Source organism: Oryx dammah, unplaced genomic scaffold, assembly GCF_014754425.2.
Source record: "Oryx dammah isolate SB20612 unplaced genomic scaffold, SCBI_Odam_1.1 HiC_scaffold_10, whole genome shotgun sequence".
NCBI lineage: Eukaryota > Metazoa > Chordata > Mammalia > Artiodactyla > Bovidae > Oryx > Oryx dammah.
The window spans coordinates 17127840-17148645 of record NW_024070194.1 but is presented as its reverse complement, the minus strand read 5'-3'; the positions used below and the strand labels follow the sequence as shown (position 1 = coordinate 17148645).

Here is a 20806-nt window from a genome sequence, read left to right as displayed (position 1 = left end):
TTGTCTTTGTACTGAGTTGGAGGAGTTCTTTATATATTCTAGATCAGTGCTGTCCAATAGAATATTCTGTGACCACGGAAATGTTCTATATGCTCTATAATTGTGCGCAGTTCAGTATCATCTCCACCAGCCTCGTGGGGCCACTGAATGTTTGAAATATGGTTAATACAAATGATAAATTTAATTTTTAATTTTAATTAAATTCAAATTAAACTATCCACATATTTAATGGCTAGTATACCATACAATAGCACACTACCAAACAGAGAAAGAACTGACTCTTCCTTGTTTGGGACAGTAATAGACGGTAATATCCAGGACACTAATGATTGTAAAAGTTACATCGCATTGTGAATACTTTGTGTTCGTAACAGTTAAAAGCAGATTATAGTCAGACTGTCCCGGTTCACATTTTTAAATATTCTTCTCTATAAAATGGAAATATTAATAGTACATATCTCACAGACTGGGGATGAGCAGTGAATGAAACAAAGTACATGGAGCGTTTAGTACCTTGTCTGGCTATCCCGTAAACGCTCCATAATCTGAATTACCTAATTAATAAAATCTTAGATGAGTCACTTCCACTGGGACTTATATTCTCCTCACACAATCGTATGCAGATCAGGTAAAAAGTCACTTATAAGTCAGTCACTAACAACCGAAACAATCTTCAGGGAAAGCTGTCATAATTTTCTTATTAACAAAAAAAAACCACCCGCAAACCGCTCAAATGTTGCGGGCCCTTTTCCACCAGACCCTTTCCATTCCTTTAAAATCGGCCGGGTTGCAGAGAGACGACTGAGTGACAGTACGATCGGCCAATCACAGGAGGCCCCGTCTCGGGCCCCCCCGACGCCTCGTCCAACCGCCTGCCGGTGGCTTCCGGAATGGGACCGTTGCGAGGAGGTCGGTTCCAAGTGGGCCGGGGCGCGGGGGGGGGGAAAGCGGACCTGTACGCGAGGGCTGTGGCGCACTGCGCGCTCAGCACTGTGCAGCTGGTGAGCGCCGCCCGGCGCAGCGGAACGGCGGGGACTGACCTGTGCCTGGAGCCCATCCCAGCACACGGGGTCTGCCGCGAGTCCCTGGCGTCCCCTCTGGAGCCCTTTTGGAGCCACCTTCCCGAGCGGAAGTCCGCCTGCGGCTCGGGCCCTGGCGGGACCTGCTCGGAGGAATGGCGCTGCCGGGTGAGGCGTTGCGCAGGGCTCGACAACGGGGTCCCGCGGCCCACACGCTTTGGCGAGTGGGTCGTCGCCCGCGGGAGGCTAGTGTTCGCCATTCGGGGGCCGGCCAGGAGAGGTCCTCTTCCCCTGCGGGGCAGGGGCATGAGCTCGGGCTCTTTGGGGGTCCGGCGTCTGACGGGGGGCTGGCCAGCGGTTGGGACTGCGGGCGAGTGGAGGAGAGGGTGGCGGTGGGTGCGGCGCGGGCTACGGGTCCCCCCGAGACCCAGGCAGGGACCGCAGCCGCGGAGAACCCGCGGTCTGGCTTCACCCATTCATTTGACTCGCGCGGGCTTCCGGGCCAGGTGGCCTAAGAGTGAGCTTTTGGCTAAATCGTCCTTCTTTGGACCATAGTTTCCTGTTCAGTGAAAGGGGTGAGAAAGTCACACCTCTTTGAGAGCTTACGAGCGTGAGTTCTGAAGTGAAGATGTCTCCGGGTACAGACTTGCAGTGTGCCACGTTTTCGTAAAGTAACCCTGTGCAAGTTACTTAACTCCTCTGCACCTCAGTTTCTCATCTGTTAAATAGGTTAGTCGCGTAAATTACGATGGGAGTTAAATGAGACCAACTCCCTGCATAGTGTAGAACAGTGCGCGGCAATCAGTAAGCACTCAGTAAATTGAACTATATTGCCAGGTATTGAGAGGACTCTGCAAGATGCAACCTCGTGTAGTCTCACAGCAGCATGGGAAATGGGTACTGTTTTATTATTTCCACTTGACAGACGGAATCTCAGAGAAGACAGGTAACTTGCCCAAGGTAACAATGAATAAATCTGTGGGCTCACTGCTCCATTATTTGACAGGTTGAAGATAATAGAGTTCCTGCAGTTTGATTCTCAACTGGTTAACCTGTCTTAGGGCAGGTAACTATTTCTGAGACTCAGTTTCTTGGTCTGTAAAGTACACAGACTTGGGTATTGTGAGGATTTAATGACTAAATGCACACAGAGTTCTTTAGTATTGTGTGGGCATACCAGGCACGTGTTAAGTGCTCAGATTACAGTCCCCAAAGATGTATGGTTAATATCGTTGATATGAGGTGGGAAGATCAGGATACTGGCACAAGTGCTGTGTTAGAGGAACCTGCAGTCTAGCTGGGAAAATGCTAGTCACAGTTACTAGATCTTAATGCACTGAGTACATGCATGTATTCAAGGCACTGGGTCAGCATTAGTATCTCGATCCCTCTTTTACATCTTTACACGTATCAGCAATTCTCATTGAGTTCTAGCCAGACTCCAACCAGTTGGTCCCCTGGTTTAGACCACCATCACCATCTTTTTTCTTGAGGTATGGCTGTGCTCTCCTGACTGGTGTCTCTTTTTCTGTCCTTGCTCCTCTATAATCTCAGCACAGTATTGTTTGTTCTCAACACAAAGTTCCTGTTAAAATGTAAGTCAGATCACTCCTCTGCTCAAAATTTTCTCGCTTAGTAAAAGCCAGAGTGCCCATAGGGTCGTCCGGGTTTGACCTTTGCTGTGTCTGTTACCTTGTCCTACTTCTCACCCCTTGCTTAATCCTCTCCAGCCATGTTGTCCTGGCTAGTGCAGAAAGTCTTTGTACTTGGTTTTCTTCTTGGGATAGTTTCCCTCCAGATATCTTCATGACTTGCTCCTTCTTTTCCCTCAGATTTATACATAATATCTCTATTTCTTAGTTAGGCCTTCAGAGGCTGCCTTGTTTAAAGTTACAGCTCTTCCCAGATATCCCTTATGTTCTTTATTTTTCTCCACAGCACTTTTCACCTTCTAAGATGATGAATAATGTTTCTTAGTTATTTTGTGTCATGTCTTTTCCCACTAGAGTGTAAGTTCCATGAAGTTAGGGGGTTTTGTTCCATTTCATGTTGCATTAACACCAAAAATAGTTCTTGGTACATAGTAGTTATTCAGAAACATTTGATGAATGATGATCCACATTACAGATCTCTTTCTAGTTTTTTTAAAGCGCTTTCACATTCTTTAGGTTATTTAATACACACAAGGGCTTAAGTAGCACAAACACTCATATCCCTAATGTAGGCATCCCTTTATCAACATTCTACCAAAAATAGTGGAGTGAGAACTCTTTAGATGGACCTGGGTATGTGTCCAAGATTGGCTGTGTCTAGGCTGTTCTGGTTGTCTTTCTTATTTGTAAAATACCTTTCTTAAGGGGTTCTAGTTCAAACTGAAGTAGACGATATAGGCAAAGGGGCATTAATTATAAATGTTAACCTTGTGATTACTGTTACTTGGAAGGCAGACTGTTCATGAAGCTGCCCATTTAAAAGGATTTTATTCCAAAGAAAAGTAGAAATGTTCGACTCCTGGCATTTCCCTCTGTCCCCTGGGGCATAATAGATAAGGACTGATTTTTTTTTTGCCCCATTTATTCAGCAAATATTAATTCAGTACTACCATGTGCAAGGCTTGGAAATATTGGGATGAATAAAAGCAACAGTCTATCCTCGTGGAGCTTATGGTTTAGCAGAGGAATCAGACATTACTAAATTCAGTTGTAAAAAATACTACATAGAATTGCAAGTTGCTTTGAGCGGATATAGAAACAACAACAAAAATGTAAGAGCAGGAGCAGCTAACATTTGTGTAACCCTCATTTATATACGTGCCACTAACATGCCACTAACATACGTATTCTAACTTAATGCATGTAATCCTAACAACCCTGAGGTAGATACTGGTATTATCCCACTTGAGGAAACTGAGGCACAGACTGGTCCCATTGTAACTGCCACGGCCACCTGGCTAAAAAGTGACAGAGCCGAGATTTAAACCTGGCCCCGGACACCTTTTGTTTCACCATAGAACTGGGACCCCATCCAGAGGATGGCTGCTAGGGGGCTTCTTAAGGAAGAGATGCTGCTGCTGCTAAGTCACTTCAGTCGTGTCCGACCCCAGAGATGGCAGCCCACCAGGCTCCGCCGTCCCTGGGATTCTCCAGGCAAGAACACTGGAGTGGGTTGCCATTTCCTTCTCCAGTGCGTGAAAGTGAAGTCGCTCAGTCCTATCGGACTTCTTAGCGACGCCATGGACTGCAGCCTACCAGGCTTCTCCATCCATGGGATTTTCCAGGCAAGAGTACTGGAGTAGGTTGCCATTGCCTTCTCTGAAGGAAGAGATACTTGACCTGAAATCTGAAAGTTGAAATTAAGCAGGAGAAGACATGCCAAAGAGCTGAATAGGAAAGACTCGTTAAAGGAACAGAGAGGAGGGCAGAGAGCCACAGATGAAAGAGTTGGGGAGGAGATCCCACTGGGAAACAGGCAAGGCCACGTGAGGACTCGGGTTTGGATTTGTCGTAGGAGGCACTGGAGCTACAAACGTAATGTGAGACAGGAATGGCATGATGAGCTCCTTGCTTTAGATGCCCAGAAGCTGCTGGGAGGGCTGTCATTCACATAGTTGAAGACTGTGCCCACTGGTTCCCCAGGTGGAACCTCCCATTTCCTCACCCTTCCTCACATGACTTGGTTCCCAGACCTTGGTGCGCCTCATCATTGGAACTGTGTATAAAACTTTGAATAGTGTGGAGTGTATTTATTTAACAATTATTTCCCCCCAAGGTTCAAGCACTGTCTTCCTGTTGGCCCTGACAATCATAGCCAGTGCCCAGGCTTTGACGCCCACTCACTACCTCACCAAGCATGATGTGGAGAGACTGAAAGCCTCGCTGGACCGCCCTTTCACAAGTTTGGAGTCTGCTTTCTACTCCATTGTGGGACTCAGCAGCCTTGGCGCCCAGGTGCCAGATGTAAAGGTGAGATCACTTTTGCCTCGGTGGCCTCATTCCTTCACTGTCTTCCTTTTGTGTACTTCAGACCTAACTCTTGCTTATTTGAGAATACCCAAGGCTAAGCCAATATCATAAATATTTATATCAATCTGACATATCCTCTGTTTTTCCTTGAATGACTAATGTATGTTAGTACCATGCTGGTTGTTTTACTAAAGTATAAAGAAGACCAAGTCATAAATCCTTTAGGAACTTTCTGTAGCTTTTATTGAAACTTTTACAGTGAGGCTGGGCTTTCCTGGTAGCTCAGACAGTAAAGAATTTGCCAGCATGCTAGAGATCGCAGTTTGATCTCTGGGTGGGGAAGATCCCCTGGAGAAAGGAATGGCAACCCACTCCAGTGTTCTTGCCTGGAGAATCCCATGGGCAGAGGAGTCTCACGGGCAACAGTCCATGGGGTGGCAAAGAGTCGGACACGACTGAGTGACTTCTGTTTCATTTCACTTCACTTACAGTGAGGCTGTACTTGTCAAGTGCCCCGTGTGTGTGGCTAATAAATATTAAAGGAGTTCAAGATGGGGGGGATTCACTTTTATTAAACACTGACAGTTACAGCATCAGGCAATTCTGATATATTTTTTGGGTCTTTGATCAGGAAAAATGCATCATGACTGAAACCTTTCCTGGATTTAGGAAAAGTCTTAAATTGTGATTTTACATTTTATTCATTACAGCAACATGGACAGCCTGGGGTAGGGAGTTAGGGCTTTGTGTGTCAGTTTCCTATAGTTGTGTAACAAATTACTGTGAACTTAGGGATTTAAAACAACACCCATTTATGAATGGAGAGTTCTGTAGGTCAGAAGTCCAGACAGGCTTGGCGGGGCTTTCTGCTTGATGTCTCATAGGTCCCTTTGAAGGTGTTGGCCAGGCTTGGCTCTTAACCATAGGCTCTTCAGGTTGTTGGCAGAATCCAGTTTCTTGTGGTCGTAGGTCTGAGGTCCCCATTTTCTCGCTGTCAAGCCAAGGGGGGCTGTCCACTCCTCACGGCCACCTCCTTTCTTCTCATCTTGCCCTGTCCCCATTTAGGTCAGTCATGGCATGTTGAGTCTTTCTTGCTCTTCAAATCTCTCTGACTTCCTCTTCTGCTACCAGTTGGAGAAAACTCTCTGCAATTAAAAGGCTTACCTTTTAGGTCAGGCCTACCTGGAAAATCTCTAAATTTTACGGTCTGCTGTTTTGGGGCTTTAGTTACACCTAAAAAATCCCTTCATAGCAATTCTTAGGTTAGTGTTTAAATATATAATCAGTGGATGGAAATCTGACGATGACATCTTTAGAATGCTGCCTTTCTTATACTAGCATGGAAATGGCCCCACGTTTAAATGGTTTATGACTAAAGTTTATTTTTCACTTGTACTATAATACAGCCATCAATGGTCAGCTGGGGCTTTGCTTCATATTCTTCAGGCTAAGATTTAGCCTGATGGAGTAGTCTCTTTTTGGACTGATATAGAGATGAAAGTGTGACTTTTACAACTTCTCTTTAGAAGAGATACTTGCCACTTGTTTTTTCTTTCTCATTTCTTTGCCTAAAGCAAGTCCAGTAGCTATGCCTGGGTTCAACAGATTAGGGCAATGTAATCTTCAGAGGACAGTGCATTTTAGGGAGTGGTAACGTGTCCAGTTAGCTGCTCATTCCCTTTGCTAAGGCCTGTCTTGGCATCCTCCCAGACTCTCACATCCTTTGCATCTTTAACAGTCTTCCTCCGCCCCCATTTTTTATTTATGGAACAAGCCAGGACACTTGTCCTGGAGAATTTTCCACATTCTGCCTTTGATTGATTATATCCTCATGTTGTTTTGGAACATATTTTCTTACTTCTTGGATTCTTATAAACAGAAAATTCTTGAGGCTTATTTATATTCAGGGTCAATTTGTAGGCAGCGCTGTGTACCTCCTGTTAGTGGATGCATAATACCTGGTTGTTTCATTTTTAGTTATGGTAAAGTTAGATTCAGGTGTTGTCACACTAGTTTATCTCTTGTACACAGTATATAGCAGGGATTTGTTTTTTAATCTATTCTGACAATCTCAGTCTCTTAGTTGGGGATTTAGTTCATTTATATTTTTTGTAACTATGGATTTAAGTCTACCATTTTGTTATTTTCTATTTGTCTATCCATCCTTTCCTCTTCCTTTCCTTTCTTAGTTTGAATCTTTTTTTAAAAATAGTTTATCTCTTTTATTGACTTTATGCTTACTTAGTTTTTTAGCAGTTGATCTAGAGATTGTAATATACATCTTTTTTTAGAAAACGTATTATTTAATTGGCTGTGCTGGGTCTTGGTTGCTGCTTGTGGGCTTTCTGTAGCTGTGGCGTGTAGGGGCTACTCTAGCCGTGGTGGACAGGCTTCTCATTGTGGAGGCTTCTCTTGCTGGGGAGCACAGGCTCTAGGGAGCACGGGTTTCAGTAGCTGCAGCTCATGGGTTCTAAGCTTAGTATTTGTGGCCTGGGCTTAGTTGTCCTGTGGCATATGGAATATTCTGGACCAGGGATTGAACCCATGTCTCCTGCATTGGCAGGTGGATTCTCAACCACTAGACCACCAGGGAAGTCCCTGTAATATGCATCTTAACTTATCACAGTATATTTTGAATTATTTTGCCACATCATGAATAAGGAAAGGACCTTATAACAAAATATTTCTCTTCAAACTCCCATCATTTGTACTACTGTCATACTTTTTACTTTTTTTCAAGGATCACAGCCTTGTGCTGTCTGGTGTCTCAACATCTCCTTTTGCTCAGTTTTATAGTTATATGTGGCAGTTTAATATTTTAATTCTGTCCTGGTCAGAATAGGTAGTCCCAGTTGATGTCTTGCAGTCCATTGCAATTGTTATTTTTTTTGATGCTCAAAATGTTCCATTTTTGCCAGTGGGCCAGAATGTTTCTGTATGTGTGTGTTTTTGTGAACTGGTAGTCTTTGAGAATTTCTGATGTCCTCGGTTTATCCTTCCTGGGTGGGACTAGAATTAGTAATTGCTACTATCTGTTGAATATCTGATATACACCAGATATATTGGACATATTATCTTGAGTGTTCTTAATTCTCAGTTCAGTTCAGTCGCTCAGTGGTGTCCAACTCTTTGTGACCCCATGGACTTCAGCACACCAGGCCTCCCTGTCCATCACCAACTCCCGGAGTTTACTCAAACTCATGTCCATCAAGTCAGTGATGCCATCCTACCATCTCATCCTCTGTTGTCCCTTTCTCCTCCCACCTTCAACCTTTCCTAGCGTCAGGGTCTTTTCAGATGAGTCAGTTCTTCCCATCAGGTGGCCAGAGTATTGGAGTTTCACCTCTAGCATCAGTCCTTCCAATGAATATTCAGGACTGATTTCCTTTAGGATGAACTGGTTGGATCTCCTTGCAGTCCAGGGACTCTCAAGAGTCTTTTCCAACATCACACACAGTTCAAAAGCATCTATTCTTCGGTGCTCAGCTTTCTTCATAGCCCAACTCTCACATCCATACATGACTACTGGAAAAACCATAGCTTTGACTAGACGGACCTTTGTTGGCAAAGTAATGTCTCTGCTTTTTAATATGCTGTCTAGGTTGGTCATAACTTTTCTTCCATGGAGCAAGTGTCTTTTAATTTCTTGGCTGTAGTCACCATCTGCAGTGATTTTGGAGCCCAGAAAAATAAAGTCTGTCAGTTTACACTGTTTCCCCATCTATTTCCCATGAAGTGATGGGACCGGATGCCGTGATCTTAGTTTTCTGAATGTTGAGTTTTAAGCCAACTTTTTCACTCTCCTCTTTCACTTTCATGAAGAGGTTCTTTAGTTCTTCTTTACTTTCTGCCATAAGGGTGGTGTCATCTGCATATCTGAGGTTATTGATATTTCTGCTGGTAATCTTGATTCCAGTTTGTGCTTCTTCCAGCCCAGCATTTCTCATGATGTACTCTGCATATAAGTTAAATAAGCAGGGTGACAATATACAGCCTTGACGTACTCCTTTTCCTATTTGGAACCAGTCTGTTGTCCCATGTCCAGTTGTAACTGTTGCTTCCTGACCTGCATACAGGTTTCTCAAGAGGCAGGTCAGGTGGTCTGGTATTCCCATCTCTTTAAGAATTTTCCACAGTTCTTAATTCCATATGGTCAGAAATATTTTCCTGTAATAGTGGAAAAAACGCAAGTTCAGAAAGGTTAAGAAAATTGCCCTGTGTCTGCCAACCATCATCTGAATAATGGCCCTTAGGGTCAAATCCAGCTTGAAGTCTGTTTCTGTAAATAAAAGTTTACTGAAACACAACTAGACCCTTCATTTATATATTGCTTATGGCTACTGTTGCACTTTAACAGTAAAGTTGAGTAATTATTAAAGGGAATTATCTGGCCCCCAAAGCCTATTTATTCTCTGACCCTTTGTAGAAAATTTGCTAATCCCTGCTGTATGAGAGCTGCACTTATTCAGAAATTCAGATATCTTCCTGATAGCTATTATTTGTTCCTGCCTGGTATTTCTGTGTGTAACTGTTGAAACCAGCATTCCTCATGTTGTTGTAAACCCTCAAGGTCAAGGTACCACCTGATAAAATTAGTTTTGCTCAAAAGAAAGTGCACAGGTAGCAGAGTTGTTAGCCCAAGCTTTTGATCTTGGCTCCATCTTGGTAAAATGGAAGTTATGATGCCTTTCTCCTGGGATCACTAAAAAGATAATGTGAAATCATGTTATGGCTAATAGGTAACAGGCCCATGAAAGGCCCTTTGATTGTTAACTATTGTTATAATTAATATTTTAAAACGTTTGCTTTTATAATTTTGTTCTTTATAATTTATTCATGAGAGTTCAGACGGGGCTGGTGTAGATACTGTATGGACAGCCCATGGTGTCTGTAAAGGGCCTGGGAAGAGAGAACAGTTGGGAGGCATAGGGTGGAGCAGTCCTGACCAGCAGAGGTTTTGTATCATCAGGTATAGGAGAGAAAATGGGATTATTAGGTTAATTTTACATTTTGGCGGATTTGAATGCAGATGAGTGGTTTCTACTGATGGATTTCAAACATTTGTGGGACCATAGGATTCAATCCAGGGAGTGGGGTGGTCTTACTCTAACTTGAATGATACCTTTTTTAAAAAAAGACTTATTTCTGTATTTTTTGGCAGTGCTGGGTCTTTGTTGCTGCATGCGGGCTTTCTCTAGCTGTGGTGTGCAGGCTTCTCATTGCGGTGGCTTCTCTTGCTGTGGAGCACAGGCTGTAGGCAAGTGGGCTTCAGTAGTTGTAGTTCACGGACTCTGGAGTGCAGGCTCGGTAATTGTGGTGCACGGGCCCAGTTGCCCTGCGGCCTGTAGGATCCTTCCTCCCAGTCCAGGGATTGAGCCCAACAAGTCCCCTGCATTGACAGGCAGATTCCTAGGATTTGGAGCTGCATGTGGATTTAGATTGGACTCTTGCCCCTGCGGGTGTTCTCTGCTGATACCACAAGTTTGAGTGGATGTTGGCCCAGGCTGAAGGTATAGGCTAAAGCCATCCAGACAGCTGCAGTGCACTGTGATTCGGGGGTAACTGTGTGATTCAGCTCAGTCTCTTAGTTGTGTCCAACTCTTGCGATCCCATGGACTATAGCACACCAGGCTTCCCTGTCCCATCACCAACTGCCAGAGTCTACCCAAACTCATGTCCAGTGAGTCGGTGATCCCATCCAACCATCTCATCCTCTATCATCCCCTTCTCCTTCTGCCCTCAATCTTTCCCAGCATCAGGGTCTTTTCAAATGAGTCAGCTCTTCGCATCAGGTGGCCAAAGTATTGGAATTTCAGCTTTAGCATTAGTCCTTCCAGTGAATAATTCAGGACTGATTTCCTTTAGGATAGAGTGGTTTGATCTCTTTGCAGTCCAAGGGACTCTCGAGAGTCTTCTCTAGAACCACAGCTAATTGTGTGATTGGTGGTGGTGGTGGTTTAGTCGCTAAGTTGTGTCTGACTCTTGGGACCCCATGGACTGTAGCCTGCCAGGCTTCTCTGTCCATGGGCTTCTCCAGGCAAGAATACTGGAGTGGGCTGCCATTTCCTTCTCCAAATTGTACGTTTAGCTGTGGCTTTTTCTTCCTAATTCAGTGGTTGGCTTCAAGATCTTGGCTTCACAACCACACCACTGAGGGACCTGTGCTGCTTACCGAACCTTTCAGAATCTTTGTTTTCTCATCTGTAACATGGAAATAGTTAGAGTACGCAGCTCACGGGTGATGGATGTAGGGTGGTTAGTATGGTGATGGCAGGTAATACGTGTGTAATCAGTATTAGGTCTTAAAAGTACTATTATGTAATAGTGGTAGTTCATGTACATTGACGTCTTATTTTTTTTATCAAACTGCCATCCACATTGCTTAATGCCTACTGAACAGAAGTTGTTCCACAAATATTTGTTGAATGAATAAATTGTAAACTTTAGTGTAATAGAAATGAAAGCTCTCTAAATGTGCCTCTTAATCAGAAAATAAATGGCTTAATCACATACTTCATTCTTCTAATCACTTATGAAACATGCTGTGGTGAGGGTGTGATGTGTACATTGTAAGCCATGGAAGGAAGGGAGTTGTATGGACATTTAGGAGCTGGTGGATTTCCTTATTAGAGATACACATTAAATAAACCAATTGAGAAAGAGTCTCTATTACTGTAGAGGGGTGTATCCTGCTCAGCTGTTGATTTCAGTGAGTAGGGAGAACTCCCTCAGTTCTGTTAGATCCACTGAGTTGGTTGCTCTCATAGATAGATCATTAGGGGAGATTTTGGTTATTTTGTCATAACAGATTCAGCCGGAAAACTGAGAGGAATGGGGTTAAGTAAGTACGAGAGGAGAGCACAGCTCTGGGACAGTGGAGTGTGGAGTGAGAGTTGATTTTCGGTGTTATGAACATCTTTCATTTCTGGGTCAAGCACTGTATATGCAGGGCTTCCCAGGTGACCCCATGGTAAAGAATCTGCCTGCCGATGCAGGAGATGCAGGTTCGATCCCTGAGTTGGGAAGATCCCCTGGAGGAGGAAATGGCAACCCACTCCAGGATTCTTGCCTCCATATTCATGGAATTTTCCCCAAGAGGGGCCTGGCAGGCTGTGGTTCACGGGGTCGAAAGGAATGGAACATGACTGAGCATGCATGACCCTCCTACAAAGGCGTGTCTGTGGTTTCCTGTCTTTAGACACGTAAGAATTGGAGGCAAACAAATGTGGACTTGGAGAAGTCTGGGGCCAGCTTCCTTCCTGCAGGCTCAAGATCAACCATCCCACATAGGAAAGAAAGCAAAAACAAGCTGCTGACATTTTGAGCTTTGAAATCACAGACTGCTGGTAGATCTGTCTCTGCAAAGCAAGTACAGTAGGCATGATGCTGGTTTTACACAGGAACTGGTCCTTTTTGTAGTCGCTAGAAAGATTGTATAGCTCAGACTGAAGCCAGGCTGCCTGGGTCTGAATTCCAGTTACTCCATTAAGAGCTGAGTGACCTTATACCCCAGTTTTCTTCGCTGTAAAATTCAGGTGATAGGAGGACCTAACGCATAGATCAGAGAAGGCAATGGCACCCCACTCCAGTACTCTTGCCTGGAAAATCCCACGGACGGAGGAGCCTGGAAGGCTGCAGTCCATGGGGTCACTGAGGGTCGGACACGACTGAGCGACTTCACTTTACTTTTCACTTTCATGCATTGGAGAAGGAAATGGCAACCCAGTTCAGTGTTCTTGCCTGGAGAATCCCAGGGATGGGGGAGCCTTGTGGGCTGCCATCTTTGGGGTCTCACAGAGTTGGACACGACTGAAGTGACTTAGCAGCAATGCATAGATGCTCTTATTAAAGGAGAAACACTTATACAGCGCTTGTCAACACTGCTTGCCACATTTTAAGTGCTCAAAAAGTGGTAACAATGACCATCATCATTTGGGCCTTTGGATGTTGTTCTGTTGTTAAAGCACCAGGTGGTGACAAAGCACACATCAATTAGCCACATTCCGCTGATTTCTTGAATAGATTGTTTTCTTCTTCAAATCCTTTTTAGATATGTTGAAACTGACTTACCTTTGGAGACATCTGAGTGAAGACCTTGCCACTTATTAGCTTTGTAACCTTCATGAGGTTACTTACCAATGCTGAACCTCAGTTTCTTATTCTCTTCACTGGGGATGATAATATCTGCCACGGGGTGCTCATGTTCATTAAGAGGAAGAGCATCATAAGCACCCTGCACAGGTTGCAGCCAGAGCAGGTGGTCAGTGGAGTGACCACCTTGTCTTTCCTTACTTCCAGATTTAGAAGGACTGTGTGTGTGTATGCTTAGTTGCTTAGTCATGTCCAACTCTTTGTGACCCCATGCACTGAAGCCCACCAGGCTCCTCTGTTCATGGGATTCTCTAGGCAAGAATACTGGAGTGGGTAGTCATTCCCTTCTCCAGGTGGGGGTCTTCACAACCCAGGAATCAAACCCACGTCTTATGCTTTGCAAGCAGGTTTTTTACCATCTGAGCCACCTGGGAAGCCCTATGAAGTTAGCATTTGGGAGTAAGACAGCTTCCTGTGAAAAATACGTTTAAAAAATGAAATATTGTGTAATTGGTCCTTTAAGCCATCATAGATTGCTCAGAATTTTATTCATCATTCAAAAAAAAGGTACAGTTGACCCAGTCATCATGTGTATCACTACTTACCGTTGATTTTCCCTCTGTTTAGAAAGCGTGCACCTTCATTAAATCAAACCTTGATCCCAGCAACGTGGATTCCCTTTTCTATGCCGCCCAGTCCAGCCAGGCCCTCTCAGGGTGTGAGGTGAGTTCAGCTTCTTCATCTTTGTGTTTTCTTTAAACTATCAAGTCCTTTTTTAAAGAGAGGTGGTCACGTGAGATTTTTTTTTTAGCAAGGAGACTACTGGAATTCCATTCTTGTGGGTTTTTTTTTTCTAAAGAAATGGCCTTGGTTTATGTTTCTCAAGTTTTCACTTTTCATGAATTTTTACGTAACTTCTTCCTCGAGTTGCCTCTCTTCTGGGAAGTCTTGCTTTTTTTCTTACAGTCTCCCTTTAACATTTCAAAATGTTTAAAGTGAAAGATGAATACCCCCACACCAGATTTCTAGAAATCCATTTTTTGATCACAGGAGAACCCTATCAGTAGGCTAGTGACTTGCCAGAATATTTTCAAAAGTGTTGTGCTGAGGTTTCCCAGATATTTAATTCTGGCTTCTGAAATGTTGAAGAGAGTGATCAAAGACCAAGTGGGTGATGTGGCTGTGGCGATTGCTCTGCCACCACAGGCTGCCCTCACTTGTTCTAAACTCTGGGTCTACCTGTCCTTTCTTAGATCTCTGTTTCAAACGAGACCAAAGACCTGCTGCTGGCAGCTGTGAGTGAAGACTCCTCGGTGGCCCAGATCTACCACGCAGTGGCAGCCCTGAGTGGCTTTGGCCTCCCCTTGGCTTCCCAGGAAGCGCTCAGTGCCCTTACTGCCCGCCTCAGCAAGGAGGAGACTGTGCTAGCGTAAGTCCTCATCTCGAGCGCTTCTCAGGTGCTTCCCCAAGAGGCTTCGTGCACTGCTTCTGCAGGTGTCGTCCGGGCACCTGCTGTGCTCCAGGCGCTCTGTCGGCACTGCAGACATCGTATTGTCCTAAGGTCCATGTCATCATGCAGCTCCCCAAGACATGGTCCCCCGTAGCTGCTCTGGCCAGGGCAAATACTGCGTCAGAACATAAGCGTGCTGCTACAGAGAGACACGATTGCATTTGAGGTTAGGGGCTGAAGCAAGGGTATGAGTGACCAAGGGAGAGGGAGGCCAGGGAGCCATGTGCGTCTCATGCTGAGGCTTGGCCAGGCCACAGCGTGATGGTGGAGACTGCCTTGGAGGAGGGCTCATGGGGTCCCTTAGAGCTGTGGGTGACAGCACCCAGCGGGGGAGTAGAGGCTCAGAGGGGAGAGTATCCTAGGGATCCAACCCTGCTCATCTACAAAAGGCTTAGGTGAAGGAGAAGCACCCACTAGGAAGGAACGCTGAGCAACTTCTCTGTTTGTTATACATTTATTATACATGTATTGTAACTGACTTCAGCTTGTTTACTAAGCTTAAAAGTTGCACATGGTTTTTTTCCCCCTTTGATCCTGAAACTCCTCATTAATCACAGTATATGTATATTTCATTTTCTACATGTCCCCCATTTAATTGCAACCCTGAGAGGGATTGGAGTACCTGGACTCCTGTTTATCGTCAGCAAGACATTAGTGACACAGTGCCCTGCTGCAGAATAGTTCAGTTGTCTCCCAGTGTTTGGTTTGGTTTTGGTTTTTGCTAAGAACTGAAATGTTTCTAAACTTGGAGCTTTGTTAAGAGCAGGTTCACAGTCAGTTGCCTTTCTCTTTGTCACTCTCTCATCCCACTCATTTTCACGTGGTCAGTAATCAGTGACTTGGGGGCCGGGACTTTTCCTAGGAATGAAATTTTGTGCACACTTTGCCCAGGGCTTGGCCCTTGTGGTCCTCTGGTTTTAGGTCACAGGACGTACCACCGCTGTGTCTCCTGTCATGAATCCATTTGTCGGTGCCTCACTCAGATGCCATCTTCTACAGAAAAATCTTTCCATTGCCCTCTGAGGAAAAAGGGAAATCTCCCTCCTTTAAACTCCAAACAGAAAGAAGTACAAAGTACATCCATTTTGGGGTCTGTTAGACTTGAGTTTGAATACTAGCTCTGTTTCTTACTGTGTGACTTTGGGCAAGTTACTAACCTCTCTGAGCCTCATCTGTAAATGAGATCAGTAATCCTTACATCATAGAACAAATATCAAGGTTCAATAATATGGTTCTTGTGAAGAGCTTAGTGCAGTGCCTGGTCTTAGTGGGCATGGGCCACATGGAGTTCGTGCTCGCTAGAGCATGTCCTTCTCAGGGCCCTTTCTTAGGGAGCTGGTTACTTCCTTGATTGTATTGTAATTTTTTCTGGATTAGATTGTAAGCTTTATTTGTAGTGCTCAGAGAGCCTGGTACATGGTAGGTGCCCAAGAAAGAATTAAGTTCAAAACAATATTTTTATATTTCTGTTCTCTCCTCTTGTAAAAAACTTCAGGTAGGAAGACCACACGCTTGGGATGCGAGAGAAATGTTCAAGTCCAGCCTCTTATACTTAATGTCTTTGTGACCATGAGCAGGCTGTTTAACCTCCCTAAACCTCAGTGTTTTCATATGTTAAACAGGGAGAATGATATCTGTCTCATGGGTTATTGTGAAGATCAAACTGGCAGAATGCCTTGTATAATATTACTACTTGATTGGCCTGTTTTAGGAAATCTTATATAAATTAAGACTTTTCTAAATGGGCCTTCTACATTTAATTGAACTTATTCTAGGAAATGAATGTTCATAAACTTGTCTAGAACAGGAAAAGAACATTGTAAGCTTGAGTGAACAATCTAAAAAGATGCTGTTGTGGTCTCTCATAAGCCAGTGTCTTTGAATCATCAACAGTATATTAGTGAGACAGGATCTGCTTTCTTAGTGTTTGCATACAGTGCTCCAGAGGGAGAGAAGTTGCTGACTGGGGAATAAGTGAAGCCAATGATAAAAGCTAAGTGGGTTAATTTCATTCTGAAAACTTCTGAGGTTGTTACCAGCGTGACGCTCTCTTGTTCCGAAGAAGAGAAAAATGATACCTTAATTGAAAAGTTCTTTCTAGGCTCTCCTAGCAGTCTCTTCTGGGCTCAGCTTTTATTGCAGGCAGATGTGGGATTTCTATCTTCTAGGCTCTCCTAGCAGTCTCTTCTGGGCTCAGCTTTTATTGTGGGCAGATGTGGGATTTCTATCTTCCAGACTCTCCTAGCAGTACTCTTGCCTGGAAAATCCCATGGACGGAGGAGCCCGGTAGGCTGCAGTCCATGGGGTCGCTAAGAGTCGGACACGACTGAGCAACTTCACTTTCACTTTTCAGTTTCATGCATTGGAGAAGGAAATGGCAACCCACTCCAGTGATCTTGCCTGGAGAATCCCAGGGTCGGTGGAGCCTGATGGGCTGCTGTCTATGGGGTTGCACAGAGTCGGACACGACTGAAGCGACTTAGCAGCAGCAGTAGCAGCAGTCTGTTCTGGGCTCAGCTTTTATTGCAGGCAGATGTGGGATTTCTGTCTTCTAGGCTCTCCTAGCAGTCTCTTCTGGGCTCAGCATTTATTGTGGGCAGATGTGGGATTTCTGTCTTCTTGGCTCTCCTAGCAGTCTCTTCTGGGCTCAGCTTTTATTGTGGGCAGATGTGGGATTTCTGTCTTGTTTGGAAATTCAGGTTTCCTTTTCTCACGTGCATTCTAACAAGCATCTCCGTGAATTCTGACTCCTCTGTTTTCCAGCTTGCCACCTTAATGGAATTTTTTTTCCATGGAGGAAATCTAAATTGTTTTTTTTTTTTTTTTTAATTTATTTATTTATTTTTAATTTTTACTTTACAATTCTGTATTGGTTTTGGCATAGATTGACATGAATCCACCACAGGTGTACATGCGTTCCCAAACATGAACCCCCCTCCCACCCCCCTCCCCACAACATCTCTCTGGGTCATCCCCGCGCGTCAGCCCCAAGCGTGTCATATCCTGCATCAGACATAGACTGGCATTTCGATTCTTACATGATATTATACATGTTTCAATGCCATTCTCCCAAATCATCACACCCTCTCCCTCTCCCTCTGAGTCCAAAAGTCCGCTATACACATCTGTGTCTTTTTTGCTGTCCTGCATACAGGGTCATCATTGCCATCTTCCTAAATTCCATATATATGTGTTAGTATACTGTATTGGTGTTTTTCTTTCTGGCTCACTTCACTCTGTATAATTGGCTCCAGTTTCATCCATCTCATCAGAACTGATTCAAATGTATTCTTTTTAATGGCTGAGTAATACTCCATTGTGTATATGTACCACAGCTTTCTTATCCATTCATCTACTGATGGACATCTAGGTTGCTTCCATGTCCTGGCTATTATAAACAGTGCTGCGATGAACATTGGGGTACATGTGTTTCTTTCAATTCTGGTTTCCTCAGTGTGTATGCCCAACAGTGGGATTGCTGGGTCATAAGGCAGTTCTATTTGCAATTTTTTAAGGAATCTCCACACTGTTCTCCATAGTGGCTGTACTAGTTTGCATTCCCACCAACAGTGTAGGAGGGTTCCCTTCTCTCCACACCCTCTCCAGCATTTATTGCTTGCAGATTTTTGGATCGCAGACATTCTGACTGGTGTGAAGTGGTACCTCATTGTGGTTTTGATTTGCATTTCTCTAATAATGAGTGATGTTGAGCATCTTTTCATGTGTTTGTTAGCCATCCGTATGTCTTCTTTGGAGAAATGTCTATTTAGTTCTTTGGCCCATTTTTTGATTGGGTCGTTTATTTTTCTGGAATTGAGCTGCAGGAGTTGCTTGTATATTTTTGAGATTAGTTGTTTGTCAGTTGCTTCATTTGCTATTATTTTCTCCCATTCGGAAGGCTGTCTTTTCAGTTTGCTTATGTTTTCCTTTGTTGTGCAGAAGCTTTTAATTTTAATTAGATCCCATTTGTTTATTTTTGCTTTTAGAAAATCTAAATTGTTATGATCACAACGAAAGCAGACAGATTCTCTCTCTCAGTTCAGTTCAGTTAAGTCGCTCAGTCATGTCCGACCGTCTCTTTGTGACCCCATGAACTCTGCAGCTTGCCAGACCTCCCTGTCTATCACCAACTCCTGGAGTTCACTCAAACTCACGTCCATCGAGTCGGTGATGCCATCCAGCCATCTCATCCTCTGTCGTCCGTCCCCTTCTCCTCCTGCCCCCAATCCCTCCCAGCATCAGAGTCTTTTCCAATGAATCAACTCTTCGCATGAGGTGGCCAAAGTACTGGAGTTTCAGCTTCAGCATCATTCCTTCCAAAGAACACCCAGGACCAATCTCCTTACATCCCCCAAAATACTGACTTGATAAATGGTGTTTTTACACAAAGGCCTGGTCATCTCTTGAGAATTAGAGAACCTTTCTGGGGTTGAGCAGCATCAGCTTCACCACCAGGGGTCCTCAGCTCCCTCCATTTCTCTTCTAAAAGCACCATTTCCATTCCAAGTTATCCACATTAAGAGAATAGAACCTAATAAAATATCTTACATGGACATACTTTACTTACTTGTTGTTTGTTGTTCGGTCACTAAGTCGTGCCCATCTCTGTGACCCCAGCATGCCAGGCTTCCCTGTCCATCACCAACTCCTGGAGTTTGCTCAAACTCAACGTCCGTCGAGTCAGTGATGCAATCCAAACATCTCTTCCTCCGTCACCCCCTTCTCCTCTTGCCCTCAATCTTTCCCAGCATTAGAGTCTTTTCCAGTGAATTGGCTCTTCACGTCAGGTAGACAGAGTGTTGGAACTTTAGCTTCAGCATCAGTCCTTCCAGTGAATATTCAGGGTTGATTTCCTTTAGGATTGACTGGTTTGATTTCCTTGCATTCCCGTGGACTCTCAAGAGTCTTCTCCAGCATCACATTTTGAAAGCATCGGTTCTTTGGCGCTCAGCTGTCACGTCCATACAATAGTTTTCCAGTAGTTATTGGAAAAACCGTAACCTTTGACTATGCAAACCTTTGTCGGACATACATACTACATACATACTACATCGCACCTTAAGAATGAAGTGCTGATTGTGTTACAGAGTGGACAAGCCTTGAAAACATTATGCTAATGAAAGAAGCTAAACACAAAAGGTCACGTTTGTATGACTCCATTTATATGAAATATCCGGAATAGGTAAATCCTTAGAGACAGAACACAGATTGCCAGGGCCAGGGGGCAGGGAGAGAGTGGGGATGGGAAATGGAATGAGACTGTTTAATGGATATGGGGGTAATATTTTGGACTAATGGGAATGCTTTAAGATTATATAGAGGTGGTGATTATACAACATTGTCAAACATACTAAATGCCTCTGAATTGATTACTTTCAAATGGCTAATTTCACATGAATTTCACTTCAGTGAATTAAATTGTATATATACATATACAACCATGGATGAGGGTTAACAGTTACATCACTATATGACCTAGTAAAACATAAATGCATCGGTTGAAGATTAAGTGAGTAAATTATGGTTCATCTAAGCAATATAATACTTTGTCATTGTTAATAAGGATGAAATACATTTACATGTACTCATGGAAAAGTGTGTACAGTCTATTAAATTAAAGATAAATTGGAGAGCAGTTATCTTTTAGGGGTAGGCATTACAAGAATTTTAACTTTCTTAAATAACCTAAAGAAATGTAACTTTCTTTAGTAATCTATGTGAATTTTTGACAAATGTGTACTTTTATAGTCAGAAATAAATGGTAATAGAAATAGAAAAGGAAAAAAAAAAAGAATAGACTCTGGTTTGAGAACCAGATCTTTTATTCCTTTCACCTGATTTAATGCCTCAAGGACGAGCAGCTTTCAGGTCTCCTAGCAGGATGGCGACAGCAAAAGTGTCAGCTATGTGTTTACCAAATGCTTCCTGTTTCAGTTGCATTCATCTGGTTTCAGAAAAGTTGCTCCAGATTCTACCAGCAACCTACATATGTACATTCCACAGAGTTTCTTTGGTCTTGGAGCAAGAAAAGTAGAAAGTTAACAGGTAGCTAGCCTCTGCCTGGCACTGTACCTCATATGACATGGGGATGCCCAATATACCTTGGTTGAATTGACTCCCATTCTCTCTCAGAGTGTATCTCTTCTAGAGCTAATGAAGTCTTAGTCTAGTGTTCTCAGTGCAGTGCTATTAGGAACCAAACGGAGGTTCAGAAGGGGCTTCAC

General features: G+C 43.8%; 2 protein-coding genes and 1 non-coding gene across 7 annotated transcripts in view; 2 read left to right on the top strand and 1 right to left on the bottom strand.

Moving 5' to 3' along the window:
* MROH8 (maestro heat like repeat family member 8) overlaps positions 1–1327 on the bottom strand; it is a 56801-nt gene extending 55474 nt beyond the window's left edge. For both annotated transcript variants that reach the window (XM_040247353.1, XM_040247354.1), the window contains exon 1: positions 1041–1327. In XM_040247353.1, coding sequence (XP_040103287.1) covers positions 1041–1327 — 287 coding nt within the window. The remainder of the gene's footprint in view (positions 1–1040) is intronic.
* RPN2 (ribophorin II) overlaps positions 868–20806 on the top strand; it is a 51861-nt gene continuing 31922 nt past the window's right edge. For 2 of the 4 annotated variants that reach the window (XM_040247358.1, XM_040247356.1), the window contains exons 1-4: positions 868–909; positions 4788–4981; positions 13700–13795; positions 14326–14501. In XM_040247358.1, coding sequence (XP_040103292.1) covers positions 891–909; positions 4788–4981; positions 13700–13795; positions 14326–14501 — 485 coding nt within the window. In that variant the 5' untranslated portion in view covers positions 868–890. Of the gene's footprint in view, positions 1188–4787; positions 4982–13699; positions 13796–14325; positions 14502–20806 lie in introns of all 4 variants that reach the window. The other 2 variants (XM_040247359.1, XM_040247357.1) reach the window with 1 other exon arrangement.
* On the top strand, positions 12141–12271 carry LOC120869598. The gene has a single exon (XR_005722569.1). It is a non-coding gene; the product is annotated as a small nucleolar RNA SNORA38 (small nucleolar RNA).